The sequence below is a fragment of the Centrocercus urophasianus genome, unplaced genomic scaffold (genome assembly GCF_019232065.1).
Source record: "Centrocercus urophasianus isolate 14NV4802_14NV808 unplaced genomic scaffold, USGS_Curo_1.0 seq_79, whole genome shotgun sequence".
NCBI classification, from domain to species: Eukaryota; Metazoa; Chordata; class Aves; order Galliformes; family Phasianidae; genus Centrocercus; species Centrocercus urophasianus.
In genome coordinates this window covers 1-12097 of record NW_024885410.1, presented here as the reverse complement: position 1 = coordinate 12097, position 12097 = coordinate 1, and the positions used below count along the sequence as shown (strand labels likewise).

The 12097-nt window shown below is 60.6% G+C and overlaps 1 protein-coding gene across 1 annotated transcript; it reads right to left on the bottom strand.

Annotated features, from left to right (window-relative positions):
• Positions 1-271: 271 nt before the first annotated feature.
• On the bottom strand, positions 272-12091 carry INTS3 (integrator complex subunit 3; the record flags this gene model as incomplete). The annotated part of the gene is made up of 13 exons (XM_042838384.1): positions 10148-12091; positions 9492-9621; positions 7372-7469; positions 6833-7024; positions 5735-5822; positions 5360-5439; positions 4257-4348; positions 3941-4047; positions 3291-3410; positions 1565-1694; positions 928-982; positions 620-723; positions 272-316 (listed from the first exon to the last, which is right to left on the bottom strand). Coding segments are annotated over exons 1-13 (1352 nt in total), but the record flags the coding sequence as incomplete, so codon positions are not given.
• Between the last annotated feature and the right edge of the window lie 6 nt (positions 12092-12097).

The following is a 12097-nucleotide window of genomic DNA, read 5'->3' as shown; positions in this document are numbered from 1 at the left end:
ACACATTGGGGGTGGGATATGGGGATGGGGCACACACTGGGGATGGGATATGGGATATTGGGGCTGGACACACAGTGGGGCCAGGATATGGGGATACTGGGGTGGGACACACATTGGGGTGGGATATTGGGATGGGTTATTAGGGGTGGGACACACACTGGGGTCAGGATATTGGGGATGGGGCACACACTGGGGATGGGCTATGGGATATTGGGGCAGGACACGCAGTGGCAATGGGACACTGGCTGGGCCATTCTGAGAGCAGACCGACCTAAAGATGAGGTAGAGCGGTTTCCCCACCGACTCCTCCAGAGACCTGCGGGACAAAGGCGGCGCTCAGAGCCCCGTGGGCGCTGCCCCAAAGGGGGGGCAGAGCTGTGGGACCCCAGGGCTCGGCCCCAAATGAGGGGAACGGTGCTAAGAGGGCTGGTTTGCGAGCGTGGCACCGAGAGCTCAGGCTGGGCAGCCTGAAGGGAGCCCTGGCGCCGTGGCTGTGAGCTGCGCTCCTGTGAGCCCTGCAGAGCTGCTGCTTTCAAGCACGGCTCTCTGCAAACGGAGGAAGTTTCGCAGGGCAAAACCCCGGGGCGAAAGGATGAAAGAGAGAGGGATGAATCCTTACTCCTCTGTGATCTCTTCCGGCAAAACCTCCCCGCGGAAGTGAGCCTTAAAGAGCTCCTGGAGGCAGGAGGCAAGCACTGATAGCTGCTCGGAGTCAAAGTCCTCCTGGGGGGGGAGAAAGGGAGGATGAGGAGGGAGGGATGCTCGCCCCCTGCATGGGGATGCAGCAGCGCTGCTGGGAGCGACGCCGAGCTGCTCTGGAGCTGCAAAACTGCAGGGCTGAGCAGCAGCAGGGCCCCCAGCTCCCGAGCAGCGCTGCTGCCATCCCGCCCAGCTCAGCCCTGCAGAGGGCAAAGCGGAGCCCTTTACCTCCAGGACTTGATCCACGATTTCCTGCATGACCTCACACTGAGCTTCCGTATCGCTGGAGCAGAAAAACAAGAGGAAATCCAAGTTAGAAAGGAAGATACTGCGAGAGCTGCAGGGCGAGGGGGCTTTGCGCTGAGCTGGCTCTGCTTGGGAGCCCCCCAGGCCTTGTTTTGGGGCCAGGAAGGCACAGCTACAGAGCACAGATGGAGCCCTGGGGGAGCACAGCTACTTCCAGCACGCCCCGAGCAAGGCCAAACCAATGGAATGACTGAAAGCATCAGATGAAATGCACTTAAAAGCCACGAGCCGTCAATTCGGTTCCAGCAGCCAAGGTCTGAAAAGCAAGAGCTGCTGACAGAGCCTTCCTCAGGTGGCGTGAATTCCAAGGTTGCATCCAAGAGCAGGGCTGGGGAACGTGCAGATCCGTGGAACAGGCACAGCATGCACTCACAGCCCCCACCGCCAGCAGCACGGGAGCCCAAAGCCCTTCTGCCTTCCCAGCACCGAGGCAGAAAGCGCTGCTGCGCCCAGGTCTGAACCTGCAGGGCTCTGCTGGCTCCGAGAGCAGCAAGCAGGGCTGCATTACGTGAGGTCTTGGCTGCCCCAAAGACGCCGACATGGAACATCCCAAACCAACCTCCCCTTCTGCAGCTGCAGCACTTTGTCCTTCAGAGACTCATCCAGCTGGTCCAGGAACGGCGTGATGTCCACGGGTTCCTCCACGATGGTTTCTTTGATCGGATGAAACCTGAACTCCCTTTTCTTCCCTGCAACCAAGGAAGCGTCCCTGCGATCGCTCAGGGGCACCCAGGACCCCATTGCGGTGTGGGGCCGCGCTGTGGGACCGCGAGGGGTTTCCCAGTGCAGGGTGCAGCCTCCCTGCCTTCACCCCTGCGAGGTGCCCGTGCTCGGGAAGGCAGCCTGGGATGCAGGCGTAGGGATGCACAGAGCTGTGCTCCCGTTCAGCCCAGGCCCAGAAGCGATGCTGTGCCCGTCTCCACGTGCTCACACACACAGCTTTGCTCACTGCCCGCATCCAGGACTTCCCCACTCCCTCTCTCATCTCATTCTGGGTCGTAAGCTTGCAGCGCAGCCCAGAAGCCCTCGCAAAGGGGAGCTGCGAGGATGGAATGGGGCAAACGATGGCATCCCCTTTGCAGGAGTCTCTGCACCTGGCCTCCGACCCCGAGCCCCAACAACTGCAGGCAGTGCCGCCATCCCACACCCCATCCTGGGGCTGTGGACCCCCCCCCCCTGCTGCCTACAGGACAGCAGAAGCCCCCAGAGCCTGAATGCCAGGATCAGGACCTGCTGGCGATGCCTCCTCCAGCCCCAGGGAGCCGGCAGAAGGATTCCAGCCCTGCGCCCCCTGCTCAGCCCCACAGCTTCGAGAGGGGCTCACGGAGCGTAATGGAAAGCGAGCAGTGAGAAGAGTGAGCCTCAGCAGCAGCTGCTGCCTGAGAACAGGGACAGCCTGTTCCCAAAGAACCCACGGCACAGACTGTGCTGCACTCATCACACAGAGCCGGGTGCTGGAGCAGAAGGGCATCCAGAGGGGGCTGTGGGGTGGAGAGAGCTTCCCCTGCATTCAGCACTGGTGAGGCCGCACCTCGAGTGCTGCGTCCAGTTTTGGGCCCCTCACTGCAAGAAAGACGTTGAGGGCCTGGAACGCGTTCAAAGGAGGGCAATGAAATGGTGAGGGGTCTGGAGCACAGGGCTGAGGAGGAGAGGCTGAAGGAGCTGGGAATGTTCAGCATGGAGAAGAGGAGCTCAGGGGGGACCTCACTGCTCTCTATGGCTGCTGAAGGGAGGCTGCAGGGAGCTGGGGGTCGGCCTCTGCTCTGGTGTCATCAGGGATAGGAGCAGAGGGAACGGCTTCAAGCCACGGCAGGGGAGATTGGATGGACATGAGGAAGTGTTACTGTTCAGAAAGGTGGGCAGCACTGCAATGGATGCCCAGGGAGGTGGGGGAGGCACCGAGCCTGGGGGTGTTGAAGGAAAGGCTGGATGTGGTGTTGAGGGACGTGGTTCAGTGGGAGCTGTTGGTGATGGGGGAACGGTTGGACTGGGGGAGCTTGGAGGTCTTTTCCAACCTTGGTGGTTCTATGATTCTATGATGGACGGTGCTGAGCCATGGGGCAGAGCGCCATGCAAGCAGAGGAGGCCAACGACTCTCCTTCGAGTGCAGAGCCCAGGGCTGAGCACCTCCTGCAAAAGGCAACCTGGTTTTTGAGATCCAGGTCTGCTTGGAGCACAGGAATCTGCACTGCTGATGGGGAAAGTTGTTGTTGTGCAGGAGGCCGTGCTGGTGGATGCTGCCTGGGGCCGTTCCAGCACTGCTGCTCACGCCCTGCAGCTCTCACCTTTGCTGTTCAGGTCCTCTTCATCATCACTGAAGGCGGCCTCGGCGTTGTCATAGCAACTGTCATCTTTGTCTGACATGTGATTGTCCATCTCCATGGAAACGGGCTCCTCGATTTTGACTGTGGGCACAAAGGCAAAGGGAGTGAAGGCCACACACGGGACGGGGCTGCGTTGGGCTGGGGGAGCTGAGGAGCTCCGCAAAGGGCAGAGAGGTTCGGGGTGAGCAACGCAGCTCATCCCGGGGATGGGAGCTCGTGCAGCTCCACGCAGCCATCGCCACGTGCTGCAGGGTGCGTGGAGCAGCTCGGCACCACGTGGGGCTGCTGGGGGGGTGGGCTGTGCTGCGATGCTGTGGGGAAAGCAGACGGGCTACAAGGCACCGTCCTTCGGTAGGGCTGGCAAAGCCGCAGCGCTCTCTCCGGTCAAACACAGGGTAGAAACGCTTGCTCTTCGTTTAACCTAATTAAGGCCGATCAAGGAGCGCATAGAGACAGGAGGGGAAGCACCTCCCGTGGAGCAGAGGGAGGACAAGGCTGAGATGAGGGCAGATCACGGGCATAAAGCTCTCCTGGGAGCCCCACTCTGAGCTCAGAGCCGCGCTCTGGCACAGCACCGTTGCGGCCCCCCCTGCTCCCCACCTCCTCGTTACCTTCGATGGGGGGCGAGGGGGAGCTGCAGAACTCTGGGAACTTCTCCCTCAGCATGGCTCGGAGCTCCTTGTCCAGCTTGGGGTTGTCAAAGAGAGGAGCCAGGTGGCTGCGGAAGGAAGGCGATGAAGAAGAACCGGGACGCAGCCCCTGCTTCCCTGCGGAGCCGAAGCCCCACAAGGGCAAAGCCCACCGGAGCCCCCCCCCAAAAAAACCCCTGGCGGCCCTTGGGTTCGCCCTCCTGCTCCCGTCAGGTTTGCTAAGAGCAAAGAGCCGGGGAGGTTGGCGCTCATGCAGCAGAACCCAGCGATGCCTTACGCGAGGACGCGCTTCTCCACGATGTGGGTGAGGGAGTTGAAGACCCCCTGGCGAACGTGAGCTTCCAAAGGGGGGTAAAAATTGGGAATGATCTGAAAGGGAGAAAACACGACGGCATCAGCGCCTTCCAGGACACAGCCGGCTCCGGCTGCGGCTTCCCAGTGAGGCTGTGGCTGCCGGCTGGGTTCTGAGCACCCGACGGAGCTGTGGGTGCCCCCGTTTGCTGCAGGGGAGCTGCAGGAGATCGGTTTTAAAGGTCTCTTCCAACCCCAAGTGCTCTGTGCTGCTCTGGATTGAGAGGGGGGGCAGAGCTGAGAGCAGCACCTCGGGAGAAGGAGCAGCCCATGTTTGGTTCCCTGCCCCGCAGAGCAGCCTGGGCATCTCCCAGGGGTGAGAAAACCACACAGGGGCTGCAAAAGGCCCTGGAGGCAGAGCTGTGCTCCAAGCAGCAGCTGCAGGAGAGGGGGAATAAGAGATGGGAGCGTGGGGCAACGTTCTGCTCCGTCCACACGCAGCTCTGCGCTTCTGGAGGGAAGAAAACAACTCCCCGAAATGAGGCTCAACCTTCCACCCAGATCCTGAGTCAGCTGCTGCTGTTGGACAAGCACAGCTCTGCGATTCTGCTTCCAAGAAACCCATCAGCTCTCCCTGGGACGCAATGAGCAGAAGCAGCCCTTGGGGGGGGCACAGCCCCACGTCCTGCCCAAGGACAAAGGGAGGATGAAGGGATGGCTTGGGCTGGGGAACATCGAATCCAGATTGTGTTTACCCCCTGGGGACGACGCTGGGCCAAACACTGCATTGGGTACTGCTACAGGGGAACGATTCAGAAGCCTTTTTCCTAATTCTCATCCTTCTGGAAGGGTCGATTCGCAGAGCTGGGAAGTTTTTACGTGCGTTCCCGCTAATGAAGGACACGTGGGCCCAAACTTGGTGCTCCGGAAGCAGCCCTGGAGCAGCAGCCGTGCTGCTTGGTGCTTTGTGCTGCACTGGTGGTGCCTGCAGGGGGAGGCTGTGCAGCTCTGGGGGTGGCACCCAGCAGAAGGTGGGGAGGGGATGCGGCTGCAGCCCCTAAAAGGAGCTGCATGGAGGGAGCAGCTCACCCGGCACATGAAATCCAGCAGCGTGGCGGTGATGGCAGGGTGAGGCTTCATGGAGTGATGCATCACAAGGATGGCAGGCTCTGGTGGGAGAAAGCAGGGAGCACGGTGCTGAGAGCCCCACGGATGCCCCCCTCCTTGCTGCCCTATAAGTGCAGAGGGGACTTCTGGCTCCTAAATAACAACCAGACTTCAGGCAGCCAAACTGGGCTCCTGCTGACCCCAGCAGGCCCATCAGAGCAGCCCCCCAAGGCTGGAGAACCCATGGAAGGAGACTGATGCTCTCTGGAGATGAAGTGTTGGGCTTTCCCCCCTCCTGACCCCACGGCCTCTGCCAGCTCCGAAAGCCATCAGCCCCTTTTCCGACCCCCGCTGTACCTATATTCATGATGCTGTCCTTCTCAGGGTTGAAGAAGAGCCAATCGTAGAACAGAGCCAGTTTGGCATTGGAAGCAGCAACGTTGGACTGGAGAAGGAAGAAAAACCCAACAGATAAAGATTTGATTCGTGGGGGAGCTTTGAGACCAGGTGGGGGAAATTCCTGAGCAGAAGTGAAGGGGCCTCCTGCTCCTGCATGGACCTCAGAGGCATCCGAGCATGTAAAGTGAAAGCAAAGGGTGTGATAAGATGGAAGGTGGAGCTGGGAAAGCTGATCCCAAAGGATCTAACGTGTGGCAGGGCCAAAGCTGGGATGCAGAGCATGGAACAGCGCGATGCCATCGCTGCCCTGCAGCTCCTGACCCCCAAAACTCATAGTGGCAGGAGGTCAACCCCCAAGGCAGGGATGAGTGAAGGGGCCTCCTGCTCCTGCATGGACCTCAGAGGCATCTGAGCACGTAAAGTGAAAGCAAAGGGCGTGATAAGATGGATAACCTGTGTGACCTGCTGTAGGGAACCTGCTTTGGCAGGGGGGTTGGACACAAGGAGCTCTGGAGGTCCCTTCCAACCCCTACAATTCTGTGATCCTGTGAAGGTGGAGCTGGGAAAGCTGATCCTAAAGGATCTAACGTGTGGCAGGGCCAAAGCTGGGATGCAGAGCATGGAAGAGCCCCATGTCATCGCTGCCCTGCAGCTCCTGAGCCCCAAAACTCATAGTGGCAGGAGGTCAACCCCCAAGGCAGGGATGAGTGAAGGGGCCTCCTGCTCCTGCACGGACCTCAGAGGCATCTGAGCACGTAAAGCAAAAGCAAAGGGCGTGATAAGATGGAAGGTGGAGCTGGGAAAGCTGATCCCAAAGGACCTAATGTGTGGCAGGGCCAAAGCTGGGACGCAGAGCATGGAACAGCCCAATGTCATCACTGCCCTGCAGCTTCTGATTGCTGCCCTGCAGCTCCTGAGCCCCAAACTCACAGCGGCAGGAGGTCAACCCCCAAGGCAGGGACGGGATCCCACAGCTCTCGGCTTACCAGGACTTTGGGGATCACAGATGCAGGGGCTGTGAGGGCAGCGGGAGCAGCGAAGGCCGTCAGAACTCACCGTGCAGGTGGTGAGCAGCCAGCCGATGATGGCCCAGCGAGGCAGGATGTCGGAGCTGAGCACCTCGTTGGACGGGTGCACCACGCCGCAGATGTAACGGATGAGGTCGCAGCGCAGGGACTGGCTGTCAGGGGTGGACAGGTATTGCCTCTGGAACCAGTCCTGGTATCGCTTCTGCTGCCCGAACCGCACCTGAAGGGGAAAGGCAAAACGTGGGTTTCTCTCTGGGGATGCTGAAAGCTCCTCCAGGCTTTAGGAGGGACCACCCGGCCTGCAAGCAGCGCTCAGCCTGGCCAGGGGGGAGCAGACGGGGTGGATCTGCGTGGCTGTAAGCACAGATAAGAGCCGCGTGCTGTCAGCAGCTCCCGGGCCTCACGCACAGCACCGCTGCTGTCAGAGCTCTGATAACCCACCGCAGAGCGGCCTTTCGGCCTGGCAGAGCAGCCAGAGCTCCCCGCAGCCCACCCTGCCTCAGCACCCGGCTCCGCTCCGGGTGCCCCCCGTCCCCACGCGGGGGGGTGGGCGAAGGCTCTGCTCACCCTCGAGGTCATGAAGAGCAGTTTGGTCTCCATGTCGGGGGTGAGGCGGCACGCCAGGAATTTGCGCGAGGTCCTGGACTGGAGGAGCTGTAGGACACCTGCAGGGAGATGGACGGGGTTACAGGGCTGCACAGCCCCAGGAGGGATGCACCCAGGGGGGAGCTCAGCTCAGAGCGCTTCCTTCTTCAACGGCCGAAGGCGCTGGGACTGGAGAGAGATGGTGATTTTGGCTGGGAATGGCCCTGCTGGAACAAGCCTTGGCCAGAGAAAGCTTTGTCAGAGAGCAGCAGTGAGAAAGGAGGGGGGTGGGGGGACCTGCAGCACAGCAGAACGGGATCTGGAGGAGGGATGAAGGAATGCAGAGCCTCACCACGGAGCATTCCTCATCCGACCCATAGGGAGGCAGCACAGCGATGCCTCCCCCTCTCCCCCCCCTGCTGATCCCTTCTGCTCCTCGCAGGGCTTCAGGTGCAGCACTCAGCAGGGCTGGAGGACTCACAGAATCCTCCAGGCTCTGCAGTAATGAAGCCCCGGGGTGAAGGCAACCCTGCTGCAACGCCCGGATGTAGAAAAAGCCTCACGTGCATGGAGAAGAGGCAGGGGAAGCAGGAGGGGAGATTGCAAAAGCCGCTTTCGTTCCCAAACAGCTGCAAGAGGAGAAATTTATGGCTTGAGTTTGGAGGCTGTGCTGCTGCTGGATGGGACCTGAAGGATTTACAGCAGGCTGCTCCATGCAGACAGGCGGGCGCCGGAGCTGTGCAGCGCTCAGCCTGCTCACAGCTCACGTTGCTGGGCTGCAGGGGGGAACCGCAGAGTGCAGCAGAGCCGGGGGGAAAGGGTGAAGAGCTGCAGAACGGCTCCTCGGGTCGGCTGTGTGTGCTGCCAGGCAAAGAGGTGGCAAATACAAACCATGGGATCGAGGGAACAAAGGCCAAAGCCACAGCAGGGAAGGAAGGAGCTGGGGGCACCGATCTCAGCCCCCGCTCAGTATTGTGCTGTGGGGCCACTGGGCTCCAAGTGCAGCAAACCAGGGAGCCGTCAGCTGCCCCTGCTGACGTGGGAAGGGACACAAAGCAGCAGAGATGCCCATAAGGTGCCCCATAAAACAGGCAGGATGCTGGGAAGATCCAGAGGTGACAAAGCCAGCACTGGGGCTGAGCCCCTGCAAGTCCCCATGAGACCCCAGAAAGGGGAACGCTGTCCCTGCGGCCTCCAGCCAGCATGGCAGTCAATGAGAACCGACAGGAGGGATTCTGGAGATGGAAGAGCAGCCAAAGAGCTGCAGGGAGCAGCATTTAATCAGCAGAACACGCTGCCCCTTCCCCTGGGCACAATCTGTGGTCTTTAACGTGGCGTTAACGCGGCCCCAGAGAGCAGAGCAGGCGCTGGGGTTGGGAGGGGGGAACCACTTTAAGGCCCCGCATCTGAGGGCTCACTGCAGACAGATAATGATGTGGCAGCCCTGAGAGAAGTTAATAATTCATAGCAGTGAGACCCATCAATAAAACACTCCTCTGCCACATCCACCCCAACCCAGGCAGCGCAGAGCGAGCCGAGCGTTTGGGTGGAAAGCTGCTGAGATGAACGGAATCCCATCCACAAAGAGCCAGCAGCTGCACCCCCTGCGTTTGTGCTTCGGTGCCACTGGGGTTCCTCGGGGCTCAGGTTGGAGAGAAACTCGGACGTCACCCATCTTTGTGCTCCTGCTCATCTCAGCTCATAAAGCAGCTGATAGAAACGCAAAGTGAAACGTTCAACGACGCGATCCCGTCTCGCAGGCTGTGCTCTCACTCTCTCTGCCTGCTCAGCTGTCTGAATTGTCCGCTTTTCGGCACGGCTTGGAACCCAAACGCCTCTTAGGAGGCTTCTGCAGCATTTAAGACAGTGGCAGAAGCCGTGCAGTGCCAGAGCAGAGCGGCTCTTGCTCAGCCCCAGCCCTGGGGGATCCTCCTTCCCCCTGGCAATGGGTTCTGCAAGCAGCCACGTGGGCCTCAGCACCAACGGAGGTGGAACCAGACGGCGTCGTTACGGCTCTCTGCGCACAGCAGCCCCAGCTTTGGGGCCAGGATCAGTGGGGCAGGATGGGCTCAGCCCCCCCCCCAAGGCACAGCCCTACCCACCTGTGAACTGCGTGCTGAGCACCTGTGGGTTGTGGATGATGTCCTTCCAGAGCTGCTCGAACTCAGGGATCCTGGCCACGTTCTGCAGGAGCCGCACGAGGTCGCGGCCGATCATGAAGCAATCCATGAACTGCGGGGGGGGAGGGGGGGGGAAGGAGAGGAAAAAACATCACATTGAGTGCGCCCCCCCCTTAGGGGGGGGGGGGAGAGGAACACGCAGTCCTTCGGGCTGAGGCCGGCGGCAGATGATTCATCCTGTGCACAACACGTCCACCCCTACCCTGGCACAGCGCCCCTCTTTGAAGCCCGCAGGTTGGGAGAAGGCAGGCTGACAGGCGGGAAGGTCAGCAGCTATTTTAAAACGTTCCCTCTCTTGCAAAGCAAACAATCAGCCCCATAAATCTGACATTTTCTCTCCAGGATCTCAGCCAGTCTCTGAAGCTGGGGGTTGTGACATGGGTCCCTCTCAACCCGGAGGGAGGAAGGGAAGGCGGGCAGCGAAGGATGGGGCGAGGACACGGAACGGGAGCGCGGCCTCGGTGGGGATGAACCACGAGCTGCCTGCGTGCTGCAGGGACCCAAAGGAAGCAGTGCAGCCTCCTGCCAGCGCCGCTGGAGGAAAGCAGGGTGCAGACGGAGGGCCCTGCTCTGCTCACCCGTTCCCGGAGGAGGGAGATGCAAAAATCCACCTCCTTCTGACGCAGCGCCTGCAGCGGCGCCGTGCCGTGATGGTCCACGATGAGCCGCAGGTAGGTGTACACAGCCATGGCTATCAGGATGCTGCTCTTCAGTACCCATTCCCTGCAGAGGAAGTGCAACAAAAAAGAAAACAAACACAACAGAAATGCCCCATTTTCAGCCACGGCTCAGAGAACATCGCAATAAGAAGGGCCAGAAGAAACCGAGCCTGGAGGAGAGGGGCAGCGCGGGGCCACGCTCCCATCGCGCCCCCTTTGCATCCCCAGGGCCTCTGCCATGGCAGTCAGAGCACTCAGAACAGCCAGCTCAGGAGCAAACACGGGCAGCAGCTCTGCAAACAGCTTGGCCTCAATGCACAGCCTGCCACGAGAGCAGCTCTGCCCATCAGCACAGCAAGGCCGGACCCCCTCCGCTCCCATGGAGGTGCTGCTGCCCCACACTGCAACCAGAAGGCAGCCAGAGGGGCAGGAGGCAAAGCACAGCCGGATGGCAAAGGCAGGAGGGTAGAATGGGGAGAAAGAGCCACCGTGGGGGTCAGAACTGCAAGACGGAGGGGGATCCATTAGAGGAACCTGGCCCAGCCTGCGCCACGCTCTGCTTTTCCACCCAGGAGGGCACTGAGGCTGGATTTGTTTCTCAGCCGCCCCGCTGGGTGTGCCGCCTTCTCTGCTCTCCCCTTATCTGCCTGCAACAATAAATCCTCTCCCGTCCATAAAACCGACCCAGTCAGCCTGGCTGTTTGGCGCCGGGTGCCAGGAACGGGCCAGGCCGGCGCGCTGCCTCCGCTGATTGATGGCCCTCGGCATCTCCCTAAATCACAGCCTGCCCCAACACTGCTGCCGCCACCTGAAGAGCCACGGCCTGGATGGGGACAAACGGCTCAGCAGCTTTAAATCACCGGGGGGGGGGGGGGAACCTGGGAAAGCTCCTAGCTGGGTGCTGGCAGCTGTTAATTAGCGAGCAGGGCACTGCGCAAAGGTTACGGCCAGGGAGGATGCGGCAGTAATTAAGAGATGGGGTCAGCACTCCGCTTCTCCCACTGCGAGCTGTGCAGAAAATAAATAAACGTTGTCTAAAAGGATGGGGGGGGGGCTGCCCACACCTCCAGGACCCATTGGTTTGGAGGCAGTAAAACGCAGGGCCTGCGGAAGCGCTGCCATCAGCAGCCGGGGGGCTGAGGAGAGGCGGCTTCGTTGGTCCTGGTTTTAATTAAAGCAAGCACTCAACGCTGCGAATGCGGAATCGGACCTTCGCCCGTGCGGCTTTAATTAAAGCCCTGGTTCTCCTCCTAATCAAAGCGCAGCAATCCCAGCTCAGAGCTGCAGGCTGCGCCTCGGGCTCCTTCCCAACCCTCAGCTCTCCCTCCTTGCGCTGCTTCTGAGCCGACACACGGACACTCGGCAGCGCCTTCAGCAGCAGCCAAAGCTTCTCCTCTCCCATCTGCTCCTCTGACCAACCCCTCCAGCAGCCACGCTCGGATTCCCCTCAGCTCTCCTGCAGAGCTGAAGGCAGATGTGGCAGGAGCTGCTCCTCCTCTCCTGCGCTCAGGATGGCTGCTGCCTGCTGGCTTGCAATGGAAGAGCTGCGCGGCGCTCGGGGTGGAGATGCTCCACGCGGAGGGGAGGCTGCATGCAAGGCAGGCGGGCAGCAATGCAGGGCGAGCAGCTCAGATGGGAGCAGGAGCTGAGCTCAGCGCAGAGGGAGAGCAGAACTGCTCACGAAGAGCAGAAACGGGACGAGCCCAGGAGAGAGCGGGGGGTTTCTCCCTCTTGGAGTCTCCACGGCGCTGCCTCCAGTACACAGAGGCAGTAGGTGGCACTCACTGCTGTTCCCAGGGCCAAATAAACGCTTCCACCACCCCATAGTTCACCGCAGCAATAAGAGAATCGTTGCTATAACGGACAGCC